Source organism: Crinia signifera, chromosome 7 (genome assembly GCF_055691185.1).
Source record: "Crinia signifera chromosome 7, ASM5569118v1, whole genome shotgun sequence".
In the NCBI taxonomy this organism is placed as follows: Eukaryota; Metazoa; Chordata; class Amphibia; order Anura; family Myobatrachidae; genus Crinia; species Crinia signifera.
The window spans coordinates 97,446,562-97,466,805 of record NC_139223.1 but is presented as its reverse complement, the minus strand read 5'-3'; the positions used below and the strand labels follow the sequence as shown (position 1 = coordinate 97,466,805).

The 20,244-nt window shown below is 41.9% G+C and overlaps 1 protein-coding gene across 4 annotated transcripts in view; it reads right to left on the bottom strand.

Annotated features, from left to right (window-relative positions):
- The window catches only part of VPS16 (VPS16 core subunit of CORVET and HOPS complexes), an 827,293-nt gene that overhangs the window by 191,098 nt on the left and 615,951 nt on the right, over window positions 1-20,244 (bottom strand). For all 4 annotated transcript variants that reach the window (XM_083153510.1, XM_083153511.1, XM_083153509.1 and 1 more), the window contains exon 20: window positions 10,885-10,962. In XM_083153510.1, the coding sequence (XP_083009636.1) occupies window positions 10,885-10,962 (78 nt within the window). The remainder of the gene's footprint in view (window positions 1-10,884; window positions 10,963-20,244) is intronic.

The window sequence follows — 20,244 nt, the reverse complement described above, 5'->3', positions numbered from 1 at the left end:
ACCACCGGGTGTCAGGCACTAGGCCCGTGGGCACATTCAAGCCCTTCCGGCCTGTGGGCGCATTAGTCGGGCCTTCTTGGCCCGTGGCTCATTTGTTTGTTGGGCCCTCCTGGCCCTCTAGGTGGGGCTTTTAGTTAGGAAGCTGGGCCCTCCAGCATAGGTGTTGCACTGTGGGCAACACCTGTGCTGGAGGGCCCAGCTTCCTAACTGTGGGGGCATATGATGTTTGGCACTGTGGGGGGCATATAGTGTTTGGCACTGTGGGGGGCATATGATGTTTGGCACTTTGGGGGGCATATAATGTTTGGCACTGTGGGGGCATATAATGTTTGGCACTGTGGGGGCATATAATGTTTGGCACTGTGGGGGCATATAATGTTTGGCACTGTGGGGGGCATATAATGTTTGGCACTGTGGGGGGCATATAATGTTTGGCACTGTGGGGGGCATATGATGTTTGGCACTGTGGGGGGCATATGATGTTTGGCACTGTGGGGGGCATATGATGTTTGGCACTGTGGGGGCATATGATGTTTGGCACTGTGGGGGGCATATGATGTTTGGCATTGTGGGGGCATATGATGTTTGGCACTGTGGGGGGCATATGATGTTTGGCATTGTGGGGGCATATGATGTTTGGCATTGTGGGGGGCATATGATGTTTGTTATTGTGGGGGCATATGATGTTTGGCACTGTGGGGGGCATATGACTGGCACTGTGGGGGGCATATGATGTTTGGCATTCTGGGGGGCATATGATTGGCACTGGGGGGAATATGATGTTTGGCATTGTGGGGGGCATATGATGTTTGGCACTGTGGGGGGCATATGATGTTTGGCACTGTGGGGGGCATATGATGTTTGGCACTGTGGGGGCATATCTGGCACTAGGGGCATAAAGTTTTGTCATGTGGCCACTCCCCTTGTGTCATATGACCACGTCCCTGGCCACTCCCCCGATCACACCCCTTTTTGGCGCGCGCGCCTTCGGCGCGCGCATGATGTTGGCTCTTTGGCTTGACCACCGATATTTTTCGGCTCTTTGCCTCTGACCGGTTGGCCACCCCTGATCTAGGGACTAGCCCGAACGGGTTAATATATTATTGCTTTTTTAGCAATGCTCTGTTTAGCTCTTTTTCTTAATCAAAGGAAGGATTATTGTGATAAACATTATAAATATAGTTAGATACAAAGCAACTCATTATTATCAATGGGTGTTCTCTCTCTGATGAACCACTCTAGGAATAGTCTGTCAGTGTAGCTCTTATCAAACTCGTTGAATGTATGAACTCTAGAGACACATTTAAACACAGTGGGAAGTGGAGTGTATGCTCCTAAGAATTAAAATAAGCATATATTTGTTTATACCCACTTTTTCATGTTTATTTTTATTTCTATTTCTATTTATTTTTTATTATTTTTATATTCTGAAAAAATGTGTATGTCCACTATAAATTATATATATACATGTGCTAATATAGAATGCCGATATTGTGCATAAAACAGCTATGCTAAAAGGCTATAATGATCTCTTCAGCTGACTTACAATGTGAGACACGGAAATGAAGCCGCTAATAATTGGCCATACACACCTGTGCACAACACCTAGCCAGGTATAAGACCAGCCCACTCAGCTGAATCTTCCATCCTCAATTGAAAAAGCTGCCGTAGCGCGGCGAAACGCGTCTTGAATAGGAGCCCTGTTGCCGCCATTGAGCCAGTGGACCTGGAGGATCTTCTCATTTATTGAGCTCCATGACATTCAGCTTACCTCGGTCCCTGTCACCTTCTCACAAGCGCAACAGTGGTGTGTCACCGAAGACGACACACAGCCACCATACCATCTCGCGGCACACGGCTGTCACGCTCACAGCAGAGCGCACGAGACCCCCGTCCAAAGCAGTCTCCGCCCGCCACAGTGTCCAGCGACTTGTACTTGGCTGTCTGGCCGGTGCAGCTGCTCTGTTACCATCAGACACTGTCAGGCGCGGGGCGCATTGGCGCATTCACTCTCCCGAACTGGGATCTGCTGCAGATTATTTGCCCGCAAGCAAGATTCGTGGCTGTCGTCTCCATCGACACACAAGTGTCGACTGCATCGACTCATCAATTTTTGTCTGCTGCTGCAAAGCCATTCAAACCCCCGTTGTGGATTACAAAAACCCTGTTGGGAGATTCTACAGTTTTTTGCTACTCCCACAGAGCGCTGGTATCTTTACCTCTTAAAATCGGGACATTAGTACCTGGCTTCATATGCGCATATGAGAAAAAAACCTACCGGGACTTGGTAACTATATACCATATTAAATCAGCTTTCATTATTGCACATGTTTTTTAACCTTTTTATGCTTATACTATTACCTTTTTGTGTATATTCTGTGTCCAATTAGTTTTAATTTAATTTTTGTATGATATGTCCATCCAATAAATTGTTATATTTGTGTGCACAAGGCGCCCACTGGTACTTTTCTTTTTCCTTCTAACCCTTTTGGGGGCGGCAACCCCCTCCCAGAGGGCAGCCATTTGCACACAGCACTCAAACACTGGCCCATAGCGCTCAAAATATATTGTTTTCTGTTGGGTGTGTACAGATGCTGACAAAGGCCATCTTAGTCTTTGCACAGGTGAAGATGTGTGACCACGAAGAGATATATGGACATGACTGTATTAAACTCTGAATCAGCCCCATTTCTTTGTAATAAGTATGGCAAAGAACAGAATTGTTTGGAGACAAGGACCAGTATCCAACTACTGTTGAAATAAAATTAAATTTTGTATATATATATATATATATATATATATATATATATATATATATATATATATATATATATATATATAAATAAAATGTAGATCCAGACTGCGCACAGCCACAAGCTTCAGAAAATAGGAGTGCGTCCTTGGGTCAGGATGTAGTGCAGCTTTCTCCAAATAAAGCCAGACCTTAGCTTTAATTGTCCCAATCACATATAGAAAGAAATTGGAGAAAAAGCGCAGATATGAGCAAAGTGTAAAACAAATTTTATTAAAAGTACAGTCTCACATACATCATAGATAACAGCAAACAGATTGCCACAGTGATATCCAACACGGTGCTAATACACTGGGGTTTTGGTCAGGAAAAGGCTGACAAAGACAGAAAAAACGCTTTTTGGGCGCACTCCTTTTTAAATTTGACTGGATTAAGTGATTATTTTAAAACATAGCTTTTATTAGAGACTTTTATTAAAATAGATGGCACATTAAGAAAAATTAAGAAAAATTAATTATTTTGGATTTATTTGGTATGTAGTGTGATCCTTAAACTATAATTGTTAAGGGATAAAAATTATTATATCACACGTTAATTTATCATTTATGCACTGTATTCTCAAAGGTACGATTACCATGATCACTGGTAATCGTACCTTTGAGAATACAGTGCATAAATGATAAATTAACGTGTGATATAATAATTTTTATCCCTTAACAATTATAGTTTAAGGATCACACTACATACCAAATAAATCCAAAATAATTAATTTTTCTTAATTTTTCTTAATGTGCCATCTATTTTAATAAAAGTCTCTAATAAAAGCTATGTTTTAAAATAATCACTTAATCCAGTCAAATTTAAAAAGGAGTGCGCCCAAAAAGCGTTTTTTCTGTCTTTGTCAGCCTTTTCCTGACCAAAACCCCAGTGTATTAGCATTGAATCTAAACACAGGGCGCACCGCCAACCTCATAACTACAAAATTTTTCTTTAAGTAGTTTCTATAAGTTGGTTATATATCAAAATAAATTATCTGTCCAGTCTGTGCGGATCTACACACCCTTGTTCATCCAACACGGTGCACCAACGACTTGAATAGCCGGGACCAGCCTTTTCGCCGCCGCCGCCAGGGCCTCCGTGGTCAGGAACTCCAAAAGCACAGCGTTGTCAGTTTAGGCCACGTCGTGGCCTAAACTGACAACGCTGTGCTTTTGGAGTTCCTGACCACGGAGGCCCTGGCGGAGGCGAAAAGGCTGGTCCCGACTCTTCAAGTCGTTGGTGCACCGTGTTGGATATCACTGTGGCAAGCTGTTTGCTGTTATCTATGATGTATGTGAGCCTGCACTTTTAGTAAAATTTGTTTTACACTTTGCTCATATCTGCGCTTTTTCTCCAATTTCTTTCTATATATATATATATATATATATATATATATATATATATATATATATATATATATATATATATATATATATATATATATATAGCAGGGGCCAGGCACTCCCAACGAAGAAATAGCTGAAGCCGGTGCCTTCACAAGAAGGTAATACAAGGAGCAGAGGTGCGGCACTCTCGGCGTAATAAAGAGGCAGGAGACAGTTCCTTTACATCAACGTTTCAATTTCATTTACGAAATTTTCATCAGGATAAACATAACATACAGAACATACCTTATATAACATATCACCACCATGTGAATGAGGCCAGCTCGTGTAACACCGCCTATCGGGCTAGCAATGATGACATCATCGGGCTGGGAGCATTTCCACCAATCCCAAAACGTGCAACCATCACCATAGTAACAAACATGTAATCAAAGAACGGGAACATACAGAGACTGCAAGAAAATGGTATAAAGGCATTGTTAAGATAATAAAAGAATAACAAGAAAAGTAATATATGTGACATACTTTAAATACACAACTACACAGTAAGGAAGATGTGGTATGATGACATACGGAGTCAGCGAAATATATTGTAGTTGAGCTGTTCATTTAAACCTCTGGGGGATACGACATCAAGGCGAAAAATCCACCTTGCTTCACACTGGAGCAATTTCAGGGGACGGTTACCACCCCGCAGGGAGGGGGGTACACAATCGATGACACGGAATCTAAGGCTATTAAGGGGATGATGGAATTGGAGGAAATGTCTTGCGACAGGTTGGTCGCTTTGCTTTTTCTCAATGGCTGAGCGGAGAGCGCTGCGATGTTGTGCAATGCGTTCTTTAATTTTGCGTTGGGTTTTTCCTATGTAGATTAAACTGCAAGGGCAGATAATCTCATAGACCACGAACGATGAATTGCAATCAAAGTGGTGACGTATTTTATAGCTCTTGCCCGAATGCGGGTGATTGAATGTATCACCTGTCAGCATAAACTGACAGGCTGTACAAGTGCACCTGAAACAGCCAAATTTAGTACCACCCAAAAATGTAGTTTTGGTGGAAGACGTTTTGATCTGAACATCAGTTTTAACGAGAAGATCTCTTAGATTGCGGCCGCGAGAGAAGCAAGGCAAAATGCGTTTTTCTTTAAAAGGTAGCGAGGGATCGCTCTCAATGATCGGCCAGCATTTTTTCACATTTTTAGTAATGATATTAGACTCTACATTATATCGAGTAACCCATGGGATGCGGGCTGAATCAGAGTCTAAAAATGTGTCTAAAAATGTGAAAAAATGCTGGCCGATCATTGAGAGCGATCCCTCGCTACCTTTTAAAGAAAAACGCATTATGCCTTGCTTCTCTCGCGGCCGCAATCTAAGAGATCTTCTCGTTAAAACTGATGTTCAGATCAAAACGTCTTCCACCAAAACTACATTTTTGGGTGGTACTAAATTTGGCTGTTTCAGGTGCACTTGTACAGCCTGTCAGTTTATGCTGACAGGTGATACATTCCATCACCCGCATTCGGGCAAGAGCTATAAAATACGTCACCACTTTGATTGCAATTCATCGTTCGTGGTCTATAAGATTATCTGCCCTTGCAGTTTAATCTACATAGGAAAAACCCAACGCAAAATTAAAGAACGCATTGCACAACATCGCAGCGCTATCCGCTCAGCCATTGAGAAAAAGCAAAGCGACCAACCTGTCGCAAGACATTTCCTCCAATTCCATCATCCCCTTAATAGCCTTAGATTCCGTGTCATCGATTGTGTACCCCCCTCCCTGCGGGGTGGTAACCGTCCCCTGAAATTGCTCCAGTGTGAAGCAAGGTGGATTTTTCGCCTTGATGTCGTATCCCCCAGAGGTTTAAATGAACAGCTCAACTACAATATATTTCGCTGACTCCGTATGTCATCATACCACATCTTCCTTACTGTGTAGTTGTGTATTTAAAGTATGTCACATATATTACTTTGGTACTTATGTAGTATCTGGGCTGCCGATTTTTTTATTGTATGCCTTAAGTTAAGGCATACAATCAGATGCGATGCGATACGATATCGCATCGCATCGCATACGATGCGATGCGATGCGATGCGATGACCCGATTTTTCCATAGGATTCAATGTTAAAATGGACTGAGTCCATTTTAACATGGAATTCAATGGGAAAAAGGGGTCCTTTTCATACCCCTACTATCCAAGTGGGCATGGAGTTGGATATAAACCTGTGGCGAGCGTAGCGAGCCACCGAGCCCGAAGCGTGGCGAGCGAAGCGAGCCCCGCGAGGGGACGGTATTCTGTGTCCCCTCGCGGGGCTCGCTACGCTCGCCACGCTTCGGGCTCGGTGGCTCGCTACGCTCGCCACAGGTTTATATCCAACTCCATGCCCACTTGGATAGTAGGGGTATGAAAAGGACCCCTTTTTCCCATTGAATTCCATGTTAAAATGGACTCAGTCCATTTTAACATTGAATCCTATGGAAAAATCGGGTCCATCGCATCGCATCGCATGCGATATGGTCGGGTGCGATGCGATGCGATGGACCCGATTTCAAAATCGGCAGCCCAGTTACTACATAAGTACCATTACTTTTCTTGTTATTCTTTTATTATCTTAACAATGCCTTTATACCATTTTCTTGCAGTCTCTGTATGTTCCCGTTCTTTGATTACATGTTTGTTACTATGGTGATGGTTGCACGTTTTGGGATTGGTGGAAATGCTCCCAGCCCGATGATGTCATCATTGCTAGCCCGATAGGCGGTGTTACACGAGCTGGCCTCATTCACATGGTGGTGATATGTTATATAAGGTATGTTCTGTATGTTATGTTTATCCTGATGAAAATTTCGTAAATGAAATTGAAACGTTGATGTAAAGGAACTGTCTCCTGCCTCTTTATTACGCCGAGAGTGCCGCACCTCTGCTCCTTGTATTACCTTCTTGTGAAGGCACCGGCTTCAGCTATTTCTTCGTTGGGAGTGCCTGGCCCCTGCTCTATATTACGAATATTTGTATTCTGCCACGGCATCCATCACCTATGGACTCCCCTTCATTTGGATGTTGGCTTATGTACTAAGCTCTCCAGTTGTCTTCAAGGAACGGGAACTTTGAACTGCATTTGGTCTCTACACTTACACAGTCTACGCCTTACCGATGGCGGAAGGTGGCCCTGAGATTGATATAAATCCGTTCAGTTTCCCCTTGAGTGATACCCACACATTCTCCGATGTGGAGATTGGTGCAATTGTCTTGGACAAAGGCATTAATGATGAATCAGAAGCTACTTCATCAGATATCATCTTCCGAGATCTACTTCGCCTCAAAAAGAAAGAGGTGGACTTCCATCTACATGCCCTATCTCTGAGCGACTACTACAGAAGTAAGAAGATTCCTCGAGGTTTTCGGGTCCGGAATTGCCCAACCATCGGCAGATTTGATCCCCATTTCTGCAAGCGCTGGGTAGGGATCCTCAATAAATGCTCTTTTGACCTAATGGTCCTGGTCATAGAGCAGTCCTCTAAGGAATTACAAATTATAAAGACCAAGATTGCAACTTTTGAAGCAACCAATCTACCGACACTCACGACCGATACCGACACAGATTGGCTCCTGCGTCTGAAAAATCAAATCTCTACTTACAAAAAAGATCTTATTCGATTTAAGAAAGAGAAATTGGCCAAAGTGGAGAATGACTATGAGAAACACACAGTCTATCGCTGGCTCAGTGGAGGCTCATCTGAGGACTCACGCAGACCTTTCTTCAGACGGCAAAGAAATAAGGCTATTTCATTTCATAACCAATTTGATACTGCCTCTTCACAAGAGACCGGCAGCTCTTTGAGCGACACAGATCGTAATGGACGTCCCTCTATCCCTTTAGGGGCACGCACCCGCAAGATGCGTTTAAAAGACGGCGACGTTTTACCCGACGAGGTGGACAGAATACCAGACAAAAAGAGTGGCAAACGAAACGCCAAACCTCCGAAAGCTCGCTAGTTTACAACTTATCTTCCTATGAGTTATCTGAACATGAACTAAGTGTATTGAGCCGAGGTCTGTCATTTGTACCGTCTGTACCTTTCGAGGATTTCCAATGGCAAATTGAAAAGACTGAATTAATACGCAAACTTAAGCTCAAAGAGTTTTTTGCCAACCGCGAAACGATGCCTCAACAATAGGGTCCTTTAATACCTGATGCTTTGAAGAAATTCTGCCCTCCCTCCCAGTTTGACCCACAATCGTTTAACCCCAGCATTAAGACTTTTGCCCGCTTGATGGATGAATCCATTGACGCCGAATTGAAACGATCACAGAATCAACACCCCAATCTCTCTCCGCTAGAGAGACAAGCAATTAAACAATTATCCGATAACAAGGATTTGATTATACGGCCAGCGGACAAGGGTGGCGGTATCGTATTGCAGGACCTTACCGACTACCATGCCGAAATTATGCGTCATCTATCGGACTCTGCTACTTATAAAAAACTTTCTTCTAACCCGTCTACTACCTGCAGACAGCAACTTCACGATATTGTCCAGATTGGAATTGATTCGGGAGTCATCAATGAGAACATTGGCAAGATTCTCCTCCCAGAATTTCCGGTAATTCCTAACCTCTATACGTTGCCTAAAATTCACAAGGGTCTTAATCCTCCCCTTGGCCGACCTATTGTAGCTGCGACTAATTCTTTACTGCAACCATCAGCTACCTACTTGGATGCCCAGCTTCAACCTCTAATACAACAAGAAAATACTTTCTTATTAGACACTTCCTCATTATTACGACAACTAGAGGACATTGATTGCATCCCTGATAATTGCCAATTAGCTACCATTGACGTTGTTAACCTATATACCTCTATCCCCCATGCATTGGGTATTTCTGCTATGAGATCTTTCCTTTTATCTAGAAGTGACTTTGGTGGGGCCAAAATCGAATTTTTACTTTTGTTACTTGAATTTATTTTGAATAACAATTTCTTCATTTATAACCGCGAATTTTATTTGCAAACACGCGGCTGTGCCATGGGATCTTCCATGGCTCCTGCGTACGCAAATATTTTTATGTTTGCGATTGAGTCAGAACTGTTTTTTTCATCCAGTGAAATCTCTAGTAAGATTATTTTATTTAAGAGATTTATCGACGATCTTTTGATCGTATGGTGTGGAGACAATTTATCTCTCAGCAAATTGATTGAGCAATACAATCTGATGGATGGCCCCATCAAGTTCACTTTTGAATTAAGTGAAAGTCATGTACATTTCTTGGATTTAAACATTGATATTGTAAATGGCAAATTGGTCACATCTATGTATACTAAACCCACAGACCGCAATACTTTGTTGCAACCGCAAAGTTGTCATCCCAAGAGCCTAATCCGTGGGCTACCATACTCGCAGATGATTAGGGTGCATCGCATTAATAGCGACATCATCCAATCTGAAGTACAAATCGACAAACTTATTGCCAAATTCATTGATAGAGGTTATTCTAGAAACCACCTTTTGCAATGTAAAAACAAAGTCCTACAGATGGATAGAAAATCCTTAATGTACACTGCTAACCCCAAAGACTCTGATTCAGCCCGCATCCCATGGGTTACTCGATATAATGTAGAGTCTAATATCATTACTAAAAATGTGAAAAAATGCTGGCCGATCATTGAGAGCGATCCCTCGCTACCTTTTAAAGAAAAACGCATTTTGCCTTGCTTCTCTCGCGGCCGCAATCTAAGAGATCTTCTCGTTAAAACTGATGTTCAGATCAAAACGTCTTCCACCAAAACTACATTTTTGGGTGGTACTAAATTTGGCTGTTTCAGGTGCACTTGTACAGCCTGTCAGTTTATGCTGACAGGTGATACATTCAATCACCCGCATTCGGGCAAGAGCTATAAAATACGTCACCACTTTGATTGCAATTCATCGTTCGTGGTCTATGAGATTATCTGCCCTTGCAGTTTAATCTACATAGGAAAAACCCAACGCAAAATTAAAGAACGCATTGCACAACATCGCAGCGCTCTCCGCTCAGCCATTGAGAAAAAGCAAAGCGACCAACCTGTCGCAAGACATTTCCTCCAATTCCATCATCCCCTTAATAGCCTTAGATTCCGTGTCATCGATTGTGTACCCTCCTCCCTGCGGGGTGGTAACCGTCCCCTGAAATTGCTCCAGTGTGAAGCAAGGTGGATTTTTCGCCTTGATGTCGTATCCCCCAGAGGTTTAAATGAACAGCTCAACTACAATATATTTCGCTGACTCCGTATGTCATCATACCACATCTTCCTTACTGTGTAGTTGTGTATTTAAAGTATGTCACATATATTACTTTTCTTGTTATTCTTTTATTATCTTAACAATGCCTTTATACCATTTTCTTGCAGTCTCTGTATGTTCCCGTTCTTTGATTACATGTTTGTTACTATGGTGATGGTTGCACGTTTTGGGATTGGTGGAAATGCTCCCAGCCCGATGATGTCATCATTGCTAGCCCGATAGGCGGTGTTACACGAGCTGGCCTCATTCACATGGTGGTGATATGTTATATAAGGTATGTTCTGTATGTTATGTTTATCCTGATGAAAATTTCGTAAATTAAATTGAAATGTTGATGTAAAGGAACTGTCTCCTGCCTCTTTATTACGCCGAGAGTGCCGCACCTCTGCTCCTTATATATATATATATATATATATATATATATATATAATCCATTTTACCAAGAGAATGTCTCACCTTAGCTGCTAAATCATTTCTTGCTTTGTAGTACTCATCTACAGCGCACTGCAGCTCAGCGACACGGCCTTCAACACTCTGTTCAAATAGAGTAAATACACATTTACAATAGGATAGCAGGATCACTAAATGAATTACTACTATGTGAAATGCAGGCTATATAGTGACATTAGATATTACTGTGATATACAAAAAGAATGATATGTCCCACCAATACGCTTTTTCTTTTTTATTTAACAAGATATTCTGGCAATAGATGTGCAGCACCAGGTCACCGATTTAATTACACCTCTATTGAAATGTAGATAATGTACATATTTTACAGTTTTAAAAAGGTCACATTTAAATGATTGCTTTCTGAAACTTATATGGATCTCTGTTTGGTATATTATCCATGCATATACAGAATATACTAAGACTTTCTTCTTACAAATTAGTTTGAAGTAACACAGTCATTTTGTCCTAGGCAGGATAAGAAGCTTTTGTGTATCTGGAGCTAGCAATGCTCTAATGTTAAAAATAAATATATCATTTGAATGAAATGAGATTGCAGCATGCAACAAGCAGCCTTTAGGTATGACAAGTCAATAAACATGAATTTGCTGTTTGGGCTCCTGCTAAGATCGTCCAACCAACACCAAAAACTCAAAAAAATTACCCTTTGTAACTATTTATTCAACAAGCTGTAGCTAAAAATGTTCATACAAAATATTAATGCAAGGTTGTGAATATTTCCTTGAACAAACTTTGATCAGTGTTATAACGGGATTTTTTACTTACCGTTCAATCCTTTTCTCCGATTCCACAGGTGAAACTGGAGTATTACAGTGGGGAATAGAAGGACGACTACAGGGAGCATGGTCACTTTAAATTTAAATGAGTGTGTCCAACTCCTCCCCTTCTACTTTCCCTCCTAGGCAGTCTTAAGTAATTGTGCCCGGAGGGAGCTGGAAGAAAATACATATTTCCGAAGAGAACAACCACAAACCACATTTCAACACACATAAACATGAGTAAGATGATGAAAACCAGTGAGAAGAAACATTGAATGAAAATAACCACACCAACGACAAGGGAGTTCCAACATACACAACCGGATTCAACCTTGGCAGGAAAACTGCAACCGAAAGACAAATTTCATCCGAAAACGAAGAAGAGTCACCGGTGGAATCAGAGAAAAGGATTTAACATTAAGTACAAAATTCAATTTTCTCCTTCATCCACTAGGTGACACTTGAGTATTACAGTGGGAACATCCCAGAGCATCCAGAACGGGCAAAACAGCACTGAGATACCCTCAAAAACTAAGCAGCCAAACCGTGAGGCAGAATCCGCAAAGATGTTTAACTGGTAAAGATGATGAAATGGTTTTCGGTAATGATCCAATTATGACTCGATTACAACCTCATAATATTCTTGAGCATTGATTGAGAAATTGGTATTCCACTCATTACCTCCAGACGGAATATTTTGCAAAATAACATGCACTTGAATTGGTAAGCCAAAGTACCTGGTCTTCCCACACTACCCAGTTTGCCTCTAATGATTAAATATCTGAAATCGGCTGCATTACACGAAATGCATCTGACATTTTTGAACAGGGCTTAGGTCTCCCCAAAACAACATTATTATTTTACTCCAGGTAGTTCTGGGTGCTGCTCTAAATGCAAAATGTCTAATGCCCCATTTTAACATAACTTTTGGGAGTGTGGGAAGACAGAACCTTTTGGGATAAGTTATTATTGTACATTAATGCTACAGTATGTTCTCACTTACATTATGTAAACACCCAGTTGCCTGTTTATGTCTGTACTTTTCTGTGTGGGAGTTAGGCACACGGAAGAAAGATTATTCTAGCTCTTATGGTCGGACATATTAAATATTGCTAAAAAATGTATTCTCTCATTGGTTACATAGTTACATAGTAGGTTAAGGCTGAAAAAAGACTTGCGTCCATCTAGTTCAACCTTGTATAGATATCCATTGCTGATTTGGTAGGTTCTGGTATTTTACAGACAAATTATATTTCTTATTTGTACCTATGGATGTTTTTCTCCAGTAAATGTTTGTCCAACTTTGCCTTGAACGCATTTAATGAGCCAGCCGTTACCACCTCTCTGGGAAGAGAGTTCCAGAGTTTGACTGTTCTGACCGTAAAGAAATTCTTTCTACTAGCTGAATGAAATCTTTTTTCTTCTAATCTATACTCATGCCCTCGTGTCCTAGATTCCTTTCTAGTAGAAAAGAGGGTGTGTGACAGTTCCTTATATTGGCCCTTGATATACTTGTACATGTTGAGCATGTCCCCCCTTAAACGTCTCTTTTCTAATGTAAATAGTCCCAAATTGCTTAATCTCTCCCCGTAGCTTAAATTCTCCATTCCCCTAATAAGCTTTGTTGCTCGCCTTTGGACTTTTTCTAATTCTATGATATCCTTTTTATAGTGTGGGGCCCAGAACTGCACTCCGTACTCGAGGTGAGGTCTCACCAATGCTTTATACAGTGGCATAATTACCCTTGAGTCCCTAGTTTCCATTCCCCTCTTAATACATGCCAGAATTTTGTTGGCCTTTTTTGTAGCTACATTACAATGGGCACTACATCCCAGTTTCCTGTCTATTTGGACTCCTAGATCCTTTTCAAGTATGGAATAACCCAGTTCCTCTCCGCTAAGGTTGTAACTTGCACACTGGTTGTGTCTCCCAAGGTGCATAACTTCACATTTATCTACATTGAACCTCATCTTCCATTTTTTTGCCCACTCATCTAGAATTGCAAGATCATTTTTTTTTTTTTAAAAAGCCCTCTGATAGGGCGAAACGCGTTAGAGGTTCACCCAGCTTACAGCCTTTAACTCTGAAGAAAAATTATTTGCCTGGATCCTGATTTATCTCCCGTGTCCACCACCATCAGCACAATTTGATTGGGAGAAACACAGACCAAGCTATACGTCATCACGTCCTCCAAGCTGCCAGGAGAACTCCGGTGAGAAGCAGGTGATACAGTGGCGCAGGTGAGAGCAGCGCCAGCTGTCCGGCTCCAACTACACGGGTGAGACGCCAGCTAACAACATCCACGCGGTGTCCTCCCCGACCACCCCGCTCACCGGAGGGACACTCCATCACTAGCGCAGACATCTGAGCGCAGTGTGTGCAGAGAGACACCTCGCTACCGGGACAGATATTCATGCACAGCCCGTGCAGGTGAGAGACGCACCACTGTACAATTCACTTTCCCCAAGTTATATACCCTTAAACCAACCAAAGGCACAAGATTGTGCACACAATTATTCACGTGTATTCTATCTTTAATTGGAAAGGACTGTATCTACAATCAAAGACTATTAGGGTCTATATGAAAATTATGACCCGTCCAGTTCAGTCTTTCTTCAGAAAACATATTCTCTGTCCAGAATTCTAGATACATGGACTGAGTCTACAGCTTTCGCTATCCCAGGGCTATAAATTACAAAGTATAACACTGTATATTTTCATTATTCATTTTTTATTTATTTTCTATATATATACATGTGATTAATTTCTTTATATATATACATAATTTTTATATGGAACAAAAAATTTTTTTTATATATATATTTGTGTATTTATTTTTTGTTTACATATCGATTGCATGATATATAAAATGGCTATGCAGTTGCTATAATACTATCTTATATATCTGTAGGTGGCCGCCTATAAAATTGTACTGTATTTTATATGATTAATTCTTTTTTATACAAATAAATGAAAATCATTATTTAGAAACAGACTAAAATTGTGTATGTGAAGTGACTTCATCCATGGTGCAAATAGACATTTAAAAACAGCGCAGACACTCCATCTTTGTTCTTATATTGTTTTTATTCGTATCTGTCTAGAACCTGTACCCCAAAAAGTCAGGCAATAGACAGATCAGGTGTATCCACACTGATACACATGGGAGAACTGCAAGCTAAAATATAGATTGACTAGATTTTAAAATATTATAAGTTAAATAATTATTTTTCTGTATTTGATACTAATTAGCGCCCAACCTTCCACTAATTTAGTGGTACCCCCTCTTTTTATTGGAATGATTGGATTAGAGAACTTCAGTGTTTTGGTCTTTGTCTTCAATCCCCCCATTTCTCCTCAAATATGTCCCCCTATTTCGTATTTTTTTTCACTGAAACTATCTTCTATCGCTATTGATTTATTGTTGATTGCCTTGTAATTAGACACTTATTACCAATTTGTCCTTGGACTTGTTTCTCAGAGATATATGGCTCAATATTCTCTTTTTCTATTACATTGTTCTATGTCATAATCTACTGAGACTTTACATGTTCTGTTACATCGATATTGCTTAATTTATACATTTGTTATAATAAGAAAGTCTTCTCAATAATACAATTCTTTATTTTCTTTGTGCAAATACATACACTGTGATTTTTATTGCATTTCTTATAGCCACTTTTGTATATGCTTTATTGAAAAAATGCAAAATCCTTAATAAAATGTTAAAAAAAAAGAAAGAAATGGCTTTCGGCCCGACCAAGGAGCAGCACGACAAAGCTACTGAATGGAAACCCCACGGGCAGTAGCCAAAGGTGGTCTCACAAAGCGATCAGAAAGTTCAGGAAGAGAAGAAGGCAGTATTTGTGAAGTGGCCAGCCTGATAGAAAGGCAAATCTGCTTGACCACAGTTTGTGTAGATACCGGCCAGCCAGGCCTTGCCGAGGTGCACAAAACAAACAGACCATACGACGACCTGAGGGAAGCACTCCTTGCCACATAGATCTGGAGTGCATGAACCACAACCAGATACCTGGTATATGGAGAATCTATCATGAAAACCGAACCACGATCGGCTGATTTATATGGAAGGCTGTCAACCTTTCTACGTAGACACCCCAATTCATTCACTGTGGAATACAAACTATGGTCTCTCTATTGGATACCTGAACAAGGACTTGTGGACACCAATATATGTGGAGCAGCCTATTGCCAGCACAGGAGAACAATCAGCCGTTACCACTACAAAAGGGTTTTTTCATTCATCTATAACAGCCTGGTGCAGGTAAAATAGAAGAAAGATAGTGCAGTGCCCCATTGGTGGGATAAATCAATTGGGAAAGTGTAAATGTGTCACACCATCAGGTTTTACTGTCCTGTTTGGTAAAAAATGTCCATATATCTCCTCCAGCTTTTCCTTCCAAGCTCCACGAACATAAAAGAAATGGCTCATTTAGGCTCCAAGCTCCACGAACATAAAAGAAATGGCTCATTTAGGCTCAATCAGCCTAAACTGACAAACGTAAGTCTATAAATCGAGGGGTGGATGTTAAAATATTTCTCTTTTCACCAAATGATCTCCTGTATGATTTAAGGTTCACCGCGTGTGCTGTCATAAATTGTGGGGCTACATGTATGCTTACATGAATTGAATAAAGACAATACGCATCATAGTTTCTTTTTAGGGGAACCTCACTTCACACACTCCCACACTTCATGTGACGTATCAAAGAGGTGCTTAAATGTATGCTTACTTTAATTTAGATGGATATCTTCTCATAAAGGTATATTTTGGTCCAGTCTGGACTAGGTTAGTTAAAAAACAGCTCCCCTGGTGTGCATTAGCGGTATACATGAACCGCATCTGGACCACAAGCTCCTTGGAAATAGGAAGAAGCTTGCGATCCAGATGCAGTAAAAAATGTGAAAAAAACAACAATGTAGACCTTTTGACTGTCAACCTAACCCATGTCGACCTAATGACCCTGTTGACCTAACCCATGTCAACCTAGACTCATATTGACAGTCCTGCATGTCGACCAAGACTCATGTTCAAGTAAATTCAATGCTAAGATCACTTTTTAATGTTATAATTTTAATTCTTATTTTTTATCAGCTTTTGTGTTGGATACATGTGAATAAATGTTTATACTTTGAATCTACAAAGCCGGGGACCCTGGCGCAAGCTGCATAAGGCTGTGACAGGGCACAATATGACACTGGTTTGCCTCTAGGCTGTAGCTGCTCCACACTGCATGAGGTTAAAAAGCATACAACCAACCTGGATTCTCCTGCTAGCAAGGGGAATCCAGTACTCACCAATTGAGCATCCAATACACTCCAGAGATGGAGGTCTCAGCAGCCAGGTAGTAGCAAACGGTACCTGCCTGTTCTCATGCTGATAAATGATCTACAGTAACTTCAGCAACTGTACTACTTAAACAAAGCCCAGGAGAGAGCCCAGAGTGCGACCAGCTCCCAGAGAGCACAATCTAAGAGGGGAAGTAGAAGAGGAGGAGTTGGACACACTCCTTTTAATTTAATATGACCATGCTCCCTGTAGTTGTACCACTGTAATACTCCAGTGTCACCTAGTGGATGAAGGAGAAATTTAAAGTAACTTAGAAAATGCCAGTCATTATTATTGTGTTAATCAGTGTAAATATATTCTAATTGTAATATGTACAGTAAAAAAATATGTATAAAAAAATGCCTTAGGGTTTACTTTATAAAGAAAAAGTAGAAATGAAAACTCTTTGCCGCGGCACTGCTTGATTTTTGTGAAAAATTGGTGAATAAGAGGTGAAGATGGTAATGGACGTAGTGAGAAAGTCTTGATAGTTATGTATGGAGCACTAAAAAAAAATTATATATATATATATATATATATATATATATATGTATATATATAAAAAAGATATATGAAGGATATCAGCGCTAAAATAGATCTCAGTCCAGCAAATAATTGACCAATAATTCAATGGGTCATACAGTTCACCAAGTCCCAGAATATATTTGGACTGCAGCACCCTCAGAAAGGAGACTCCCGGGATCCTCAGGAGCAATGGATATCTAGGCAGAAAAGAGGAACAGAAGGGTGCTCCATAGTGCATAAAACAATTTAATATTTAAAAGGCACACAGCACAGAGTACAAGCCATAAGAAATGCTCGTACCAGATATTACATCGGCAGTGGGCTGGATACCACAAGATTTTAGAAATGTTACCAGGCAGGTACAGCACACCATCCGGAGCACAGTCAGGATACACGCGGCCCACGCTGCTTCTCTTGAGGGATACACAGCGTGCCGGGTCCTTCTGAGGACAGACGGAGGGAGGACAGCCTGGAGCAGACAGCGAGCGTCACCGTAGCCACGCTCCTACGCGTTTCGTGATAACACTTCGTCAGAGGACGTGGTCTAGGTGCGCCCGCTGACCCATAGAAAAAGCTGGAAACATCCAATGAGCTTTATCGCAAAGGTGACGGACATCGGCGTCAACCAATAAAAACACACTGTCTCTCACCATAAATTGCTTAGGGAGATCCGGCCAATCCATAAGCCGGTAATGTGATTGACAGCACTCTTGTCCTATCAAGACTCAGCCCTAGGGCATGGGCATTTGTGACGTGCATTGGAGCTCCGTCCATAAGAGTTCTCTCTCACTGAACTCAAAGGGATAAGGCGCTAGCCAATAGAATCGTTTATATTAATTGATAGACTGGTCAGTTAGCCAATCTCCATGTTCCTATGTTACACATAGGTAGCGTCTTGCTCACTGTAGACGCTGCTGACAGGATGATTTTAGAGAAAAGTCAGCACATGAAACTAGTAATTGCTGGCTCTCTGTATGTTTCCAACATTTACTTTTACCTTCATAGTACAAGCATACACAATTACAATCATTATATGGTACATAAAGTGCAAAATGTGCATATTTAACCCCTTCCCGACATTTGACGTATATATACGTCATGGCCGGGATGTACTTCCCGACACATGACGTATATATACGTCATGACTTTAAACTGTCACCGCGTCTAGGGACGCGGTGACAGAGGGACGATGTCTGCTGTCCCTGACAGCAGACATGTCCCAGCATGCCCGGGGGGGCGGCGATGCCTCCCCCCCGTCGGCGATCGCTGCGATTGGCTGTTCAATGTGAATGCGATGCTTGCGTCTTTACTACAGATTGGGTCAATCGTATCGGTAGCATCGCATGACACCTTCAATGCCTGCGATTTCAATCAGTGCCGTTCCCGCTCTGTTTTTCCCGCTTGCTGGCCATCTGTAATAGGCCCAATTAACCCTTATAATTATGCCTCCTATAAAATCTGCATAGTAACACATGAATTTCAGTGTGTTACTATGTACACAGTAATCCTGCCCTCTCTAATATCTGCACAGTTACAGCATAATATTACCTCATTACTGTAAATATTTACATGCTTCTCTGAAAATTCGGCCCCTTGTCACAGCTTCTCCCCAAGCTCTTTGTGGGTTGTATTGGTTGGAGAGAGGACGTGTTTCTGCTTGTTACTGCTATTTTGCTGATTTCTGATCGTGTGGTTTGATTTGGATTTCGACTGCTGTTCTGCTGATCCTGGTTCTGTTCAACTGCTGTTCTGCTGAGCTTGGTTCTGCTGTCCTGCTGATTCGTCGCTGATCCCGACTGATTTGTTGTGGATTCCAGCTGTGATTACCTGGCATCTGAGATGGCGGAGATGAACATATTTTCGCTGCCCGCAACTGAGGATGAGGCTGTGGCATTCCTCCAGCGCCATCACCTGCTGCCGGTGGAGGCGACTTGCAGGAGCGGCCATCCCATGCAGCTCAGCCTCAAGGAAGGTATGTGGCGCTGCCACATGAGGGACTGCCGCCAGAAGAAAAGTCTAAGAGCGTCACTATTCTTCCCCGGGTGCAGTTTACCCTTCCTGAAGATGGTGAGATTCATTTTCTCGTGGGTTGAGGAGATGACATCTGTGGACTACTGCCAGAAGCATCTGGGCATCTCCAAAAAGACCACAGTGCTGTATAATAAATATATGCGGGAGGCCTGCCTGCTTGATCTAATGGCGCAGCCGCAGCGCCGAATTGGAGGTCCTGGCAAAATCGTAGAGGTTGATGAGACCCTGTTTGTCAGGAGGCAGGCCAATGTTGGCCGCGTCTTACCCCAGCAGTGGGTGTTTGGTGGTATCTGCTGGGAAACTGGACAGTGCTTTGCCACCAAAGTGGCTACCCGGGACGCCAACACCTTGATGACAGCCATTCTTCAGAATGTGGAGCCTGGGACCTCTATCTACACCGACTGCTGGAGGGCATACAGCACGGACCAGCTCCAAGCGGCTGGTTATGAACATGCCCAGGTGAACCACCGCTACAACTTTGTGGACCCCACAAAGGGTGTCCATACCCAAAACATTGAGCGTATGTGGGGGGCCTTCAAATGGCACAATAAGCGGCATCGGGGAACCGCCAGACACATGCTCCAAAGTTATTTGGAGGAGTTTATGTGGCGACAGAGTCTGGCTAGCGGTGACCCTTTCGCCCGCATCCTGCATGCACTGACTTTATTACCCAAAGACTGA